General features: G+C 49.3%; 1 protein-coding gene across 1 annotated transcript in view; it reads right to left on the reverse strand.

The window, feature by feature from the left end:
• Positions 1 to 206: 206 nt before the first annotated feature.
• Positions 207 to 7,113, reverse strand: part of blvrb (biliverdin reductase B) — a 10,358-nt gene continuing 3,451 nt past the window's right edge. The window contains exons 2-5 of the mRNA XM_056282910.1: positions 5,271 to 5,432; positions 4,418 to 4,507; positions 3,059 to 3,190; positions 207 to 700 (exon numbers count right to left, since the gene is read on the reverse strand). Of these exons, the coding sequence (XP_056138885.1) occupies positions 546 to 700; positions 3,059 to 3,190; positions 4,418 to 4,507; positions 5,271 to 5,432 (539 nt within the window). The 3' untranslated portion in view covers positions 207 to 545. The remainder of the gene's footprint in view (positions 701 to 3,058; positions 3,191 to 4,417; positions 4,508 to 5,270; positions 5,433 to 7,113) is intronic.

Here is a 7,113-nt window from a genome sequence, read left to right on the forward strand (position 1 = left end):
TACATGATGTGCAATGTGCTATAAAAGACTACCATGGGCTCCTTCAGGCGAAGCAGGTGAAAGCAGAAGATCAGGGAATAGGGCATGAGGAGCAAGGCATGGGGAGCAAGGCGTGAGGAGCGAGGCATGGGGAGCAAGGCATGGGGAGCAAAGCATGGGGAGCGAGGCGTGGGGAGCGAGGCGTGGGGAGCGAGGCGTGAGGAGCGAGGCATGGGGAGCAAAGCGTGGGGAGCGAGGCGTGGGGAGCGAGGCGTGGGGAGCGAGGCGTGGGGAGCGAGGCGTGGGGAGCGAGGCGTGAGGAGCGAGGCATGGGGAGCAAAGCATGGGGAGCAAGGCATGGGGAGCAAGGCATGGGGAGCAAAGCATGGGGAGCAAGGCATGGGGAGCAAGGCGTGAGGAGCAAAGCATGGGGAGCGAGGTGGGACAAGCCAGCTAATCCATTCATCTAAAATTAATTCACTGTCATGTGAAATGAACCATTTCCCTCCAGTGTGTTATGGCAATGCGGTGAATGGCAGAAAGACAGGCCGGTGGTCTGTTCAAGATTAACTGTAATCTCCAGACACCCCCACTGTCTTGCCATCCCAGTCCGAGGTGGACAGACAGCTGACAAAGAAATGTCCCAGGTCATGTTTAGAGATGGCTCTCCCTTTCAGCATGTTCTCCGTCACCACGTACTTCTCTGTCAGAGGCTTGTCATCTACGCAGAGAGAGAGGGGGACAGACAGACAGACAGAGAGGGAGAGACAGACAGACAGAGAGAGAGGGAGAGACAGACAGACAGAGAGAGAGGGAGAGACAGACAGACAGAAAGAGAGGGAGAGACAGACAGACAGAGAGAGAGGGAGAGACAAACAGACAGAGAAAGAGGGAGAGACAGACAGACAGACAGACAGACAGACAGACAGACAGACAGACAGACAGACAGACAGACAGACAGACAAGAGAGGGAGAGACAGACAGACAGACAGACAGAGAGAGAGGGCGAGACAAACAGACAGAGAGAGAGGGAGAGACAGACAGACAGAAAGAGAGGGAGAGACAGACAGAAAGAGAGGGAGAGACAGACAGACAGACAAACAGACAGAGAAAGAGGGAGAGACAGACAGACAGACAGACAGACAGAGAGGGAGAGACAGACAGACAGACAGAAAGAGAGGGAGAGACAAACAGACAGAGAAAGAGGGAGAGACAGACAGACAGACAGACAGAGAGGGAGAGACAGACAGACAGAAAGAGAGGGAGAGACAGACAGACAGAGAGAAAGGGGGAGAGACAGACAGACAGACAGGGAGAGAGAGAGAGAGAGGTTGTCAAACAGTCCAGAGGGGGGAGTAATGTTTGTCTCTTTGTTGCTGGTAACACCGGCAGCAGCATCACTAGTCGGTCTGCAGGTTACAGCCATTACACCACAGAAGTGTCATGTGTGCGACAACACACTCATTGCAAATGTACAATTTTGCGAGTCAAGGTGTAAATCAGCAGCAACGCCTCCTCAAACCCAGCGGTGACCTACTGAACTCCTCTTCCACTCTCAGCCAAATCAACAGCCTCGCACTCACAACTGACGGCACGACTGTCTCCCCTTCCTCCCAGGCACGCAACCTTGGTGTGATCCCTGATCCCACCCTCTCCCCTGAGCCTCATGTCCGCCAAATGGTCAAGTCCTCCTTCTGCCACCTTCACAGCACTGAGAATAAGACCCTCTCTCACACGCCCTGCTGCTGAGACGCTGATCCATCCCTCTATCTCCTCCCGCCTTGATTACTGCAGCTCACTCCTCTACGGCATCAGTGCTAGCTTTATCAAGAGACTCCAACTGGTCCAGAAGGCTTCTGCCCCACTTTTAACCTTCACCAAATCCTGGTACCACATCACCCCAACCCTAAAAGACCTCCACCGGCTACCCATCTCCCACCGGATCAGTTACAAACTCCTGGTTCTTACGTATAAAGCCCTTCACAAACTGGCTCCCCCATACCTCACCCACCTCCTCTCCTCCTACCAACCCTCTCGGTCCCTCAGATCCACCTCAGCCTCCCTTCTCTCTACCCCCAGGTCCAACCTCCGCGGCTTTGGTGACCGAGCCTTCTCCAGGGCAGCTCCCAGACTCTGGACCTCACTCCCCCAAATCATTAGAGAGTCAGAATCCCTCCCACTCTTCCAGTCCCGTCTCAAGATGCAGACTAAGGACCTGCTGCCCCCTCCTCTTGGAACTCCCTCCCCAAAGCACACCACACACTGCTGAGATCTGCCCACATTCAGGTCATGAATCAGGACTCGCCTCTTCAGACCTGTGGGAGAGTACTGCTGGCGTCATGTGGCTGCCGCTTCTGCCTCTCGTAGCCCCCCTCCCCATCCACCCCTGTATGCCTGTGCTGTTTATCGGTTGTCTTGTCTCACCCCTTTATTGTAAAGCCACTTTGAGTGTTAGAAAAGCGCTATATAACTTAAACTCCCCCCCTTTTTCACCCCAATTGTACTTGGCCAAATACTCCACTCTTCTCAGCCGTCCCGGTCGCTGCTCCACCCCCTCTGCTGATCCGGGGAGGGCTGCAGACTACCACGTGCCTCCTCCCATACATGTGGAGTCGCCAGCCGCTTCTTTTCACCTGACAGTGAGGAGTTTCACCAGGGGGACGTAGCGCATGGGAAGATCACGCTGTTCCCCCCAGTTCCCCCCGGAACAAGCACCAAGACCGACCAGAGGAGGCGCTAGTGCAGCGACCAGGACAGATACCCACATGTGGCTCCACCCCCCCCCCCCCGCAGGCCCGGCCAATGTGTCTGTAGGGACGCCCGACTAAGCCGGAGGTAGCACAGGGATTCTAACCGGCGATCCCCGTGTTGGTAGGCAACGGAATAGACCGCCACGCTACCCGGACGCCCTAGGAGTCAAACTTTTAGGTTAGCCACCATTTTCTTGGGAATAATGCCTGTTTTTTATCGGGGGGGGGGGGGGTTCATTCGGCTGGTGTGTTTTGTGTTTTTCCTGTAATGGCAGACACGTTATTTTAGAAGAAAAGAGAAATGATGTTTATTTCTTCTTTCTACTGACCAGCGATGTGGGGAGGCATGACAGCCACGTAGTCCAGTCCAGAGTCCTTCAGCACTTTGTACATCCTGTCATGGTCCTCCGTCACAGGGAGGAGACGCGGCGGCACTTTGGAGCGATCCCAAAGCAGGAAGGCTGGATGGGGGGGGGGGGGGGGATGAAAAGGAGGTGAGCAACAAATGTTGGCGCCCAGGGGCAAGAAAAACAGTGACGAGAGCGTGAATAAGTGATGAACGAGATGAGAACCAAACAAAAGATGGAGAGAGTCATGAATGCAAGAACAGATGGAAAAAGAGGGTGACATTCAGACTGGCTTTACTAGCCTGCTTTCCTCAGCGTTAGCACAGGAGAGACGTCCCATAATAAGTCATGAGAAGTCATGATAACCCATAAGTCATGATAAGTCATAATAACCCATAAGTCATGATAAGAAGTCATAAGTCATAATAAGAAGTTATAATAATAGGTCATAATAAGTCATAATAACTCATCATAAGTCATAATAACTCATCATAAGTCATCATAAGTCATAATAACCCATAAGTCATGATAAGTCATAATAACTCATGATAAGTCATGATAAGAAGTCATAAGTCATAATAAGAAGTTATAATAAGTCATAATAAGTCATCATAAGTCATAAGTCATAATAACCCATAAGTAATGATAAGTCATAATAACTCATGATAAGTCATGATAAGAAGTCATAAGTCATAATAAGAAGTTATAATAGGTCATAATAAGTCATAATAACTCATCATAAGTCATAATAACTCATAAGTCATGATAAGAAGTCATAAGTCATAATAAGAAGTTATAATAATAGGTCATAATAAGTCATAATAACTCATCATAAGTCATCATAAGTCATAATAACCCATAAGTCATGATAAGTCATAATAACTCATGATAAGTCATGATAAGAAGTCATAAGTCATAATAAGAAGTTATAATAATAGGCCATAATAAGTCATAATAAGTCATAATAAGTCATGATAAATCATAATAAGTCATAAGTCATGATAAGTCATAAGTCATAACTCATAATAAGAAGTCATAATAATAGGTCATAATAACTCATAAGTCATAAGTCATGATAAGTCATAATAATAAGTCATGATAAGTCATAATAAGTCATAATAAGTCATAATAAGTCATAATAAGTCATAATAAGTCATAAGTCATAAGTCATGATAAGTCATAATAATAAGTCATAATAAGTCGGCTGGCAGAAGAATCCGTCCATTCATTTCTCGCACCGCAGGCCGCCAACAGCCTGGAGCTGTCTGACACAGACGACACGACTCAACGACAGCATCGTTAGCGTCCTCACACTGATGTTTTATCCGTTACGGCTCGTACCTGACATGCAGCCAACTACTTTGCTGATGCCACGAGCCTTCATGGAATCCAGAATGTTCTTGGTTCCCTCAGACATCATGGTGGTCGGACCTGAAGACCATGGAAAAGTACAGGATCAGAGTATATATACACCCTTTTTGTTGTTAGCTGAAGTACTTGCTAAGGATGGATGGCTATATATATATATATATATATATATATATATACATACACACACACACATACACAGAAATTAGGTGGCAATAAAGTGGAAAGAAAGACAAGTATGGGGTAACAGAATGAGGTGTGTGTGAGAGCGAGAGAGAGAGAGAGAGAGAGAGAGAGAGAGAGAGAGAGAGAGAGAGAGAGAGAGAGAGAGTGTGTAGGGGTCCGGGTGGTGGTCTATTCCATGGCCTGCCAACACGGGGCTCCCCAATTCGAATCCTCGTGTTACCTCCGGCTTGGTCGGGCGTCCCTACAGACACAACTGGCCACGGGTGGGAAGCCGGATGTGGGTATGTGTCCCGGTCGCTGCACTAGCGCCTCCTCTGGCCGGTCGGGGCGCCTGTTCGGGAGGGAGGGGGAACTGGGGGGGGGGGAATAGCGTGATCCTCCCACGCGCTCCCTCCCCCTGGTGAAACTCCTCACTGTCAGGTGACAAGAAGCGGCTGGCGACTCCACATGTATGGGAGGAGGCATGTGGTAGTCTGCAGCCCTCCCCGGATCGGCAGAGGGGGTGGAGCAGCGACCGGGGTGGCTCGGAAGAGTGGGGTAACTGGCTGGATACAATTGGGGAGGAAAAAGGGGGGGGGGTCACCCCCCAAAAAAAGAAAGCAAGTGTGTGTGTGTGTGTGTGATTGCTGGCGAGTCTTACTGAGGTCGCTGCGGGTTCCCAGGACGATGATGACGGCGTCCTGGCCCTCCATGGTCTTCTTCACGTCCTCTTTGTTCATCACGTCTCCCACCACCACCCGGCTGGCCTTGTGGTCGGAGGGCAGCTTGGTGGGGTCCCGCACCAGCACTGTCACGTTGTAACCTGCGCCCACGTACAAGACAAGGGATTGATCAGTCCTCCCTCACCACATCCATAAACCTCCTCTTTGGCCTTCCTCTTCTCCTCGTCCCTGGCAGCTCCATATTCGGCATCCTTCTCCCAGTATACCCAGCATCTCTCCTCCACACATGTCCAACCCATCTCAATCTTGTCTCTCTCGCTTTGTCTCCAAACCGTCCAACCTGAGCTGTCCCTCTAATATACTCGTTCCTAATCCTGTCCTTCTTCGTCACTCCCAATGAAAATCTCATCATCTTCATCTCTGCCACCTCCAGCTCCACCTCCTGTCTTCTCATCAGTGCCACTGTCTCCAAACCATACAACATAGCTGGTCTCACTACCATCTTGTAAACCTTCCCTTTAACTTTTGCTGGTGCCCTTCTGTAACAAATCACTCCTGGCACACTTCTCCACCCACTCCACCCTGCCTGCACTCTCTTCTTCACCTCTCTTCTGCACTCCCCGTTACTTTAGACAGTTGACCCCAAGTATTTAAACTCATCCGCCTTCGTCACCTCTACTGCTTGCATCCTCACTATCCCACTGTCCTCCCTGTCATTCACACATAGGTATTCTGTCGTGCTCCTACTTGTTTTCATTCCTCTACTCCCCAGTGCATACCTCCACCTCTCCAGGCTCAGTCCAAAATATGATGATATTTGATTTTGTAAATACCACATTGGAGCATTAAGTGACCTCTGCCTGAAACCTTTTCACAGCCGGGTAAGCCAACTTCACCTGTAGTGACATTGTCTTGCCAGCAGAGGTCACCAGAGCCACTTAAAAAAAATCTTAATTATCTGATCCGCTGCTGTTTTCATTTGAATGATCTGATACCTTTTTTTTTCTTCTTCTTTCTAATAGATAATTGATGTACATTTTCCCATTTGTCCCACGGTGTGTTGGTTTGGTCTCAGATCAGAACAAACAAGCACACAACAAACACACAACAAACTACCTTGTGGCTCTGGGTTTTCCTTCACTCAAAAGACTGATCGACCTAAACCGGAAGGAACAAGCCAGTGGGCGTCTCATCCTTCTGTTTGGCTATCGAGGGGTAACTGAGCAGCACTGCGGGCCCGTGGGTTAGGTTGCAGCAAAAAAAGGTTGCATTGAAAAGTCCCTGAAAACCCGCACCGGCACGGGTCACCTCCATAGACTGCACAAAATCTACTGTTTGTGTGACTGTGAATATAGGGAGGAGTGAAACAAAACGTAAAAGGAAAAATCCAGGGAGGGATGGATACCTTTACCCCTGCTGATACCCATTCTGTGTGCCAATCTTTAAGCCTCGGTCGATACCGAGGCCCTATCCGATCCATCACGTCTGCTGAACAGCGCAGACTTGGACCGTTAGTTTGGGGTCAACATGCAAAATAACTGAGATGGAATCCGCTGTTTGTATTTTCTCAACCGTTATAGAAATACAAGGCCAAAAAATGCAGCAAATCAAGCCAGTTTATATCTATTCATGACTCGTTGCCATGGCTTTCAGTACTGGCTTTCAGTCTTGGGTAACGTCTCCATTTTAGCACGGTATCAATCTGATATTCGATACCGGTACCGGTGCATTCCTGCAGAAGTAAAAAGACACAGGTTCTGGGGTCACAGATACTGTGGATGCGCACGACGATTAGGAAAACTTCAACGAGGCAGGACGAGT

Source organism: Lampris incognitus, chromosome 7 (genome assembly GCF_029633865.1).
Source record: "Lampris incognitus isolate fLamInc1 chromosome 7, fLamInc1.hap2, whole genome shotgun sequence".
Taxonomy (NCBI): Eukaryota; Metazoa; Chordata; class Actinopteri; order Lampriformes; family Lampridae; genus Lampris; species Lampris incognitus.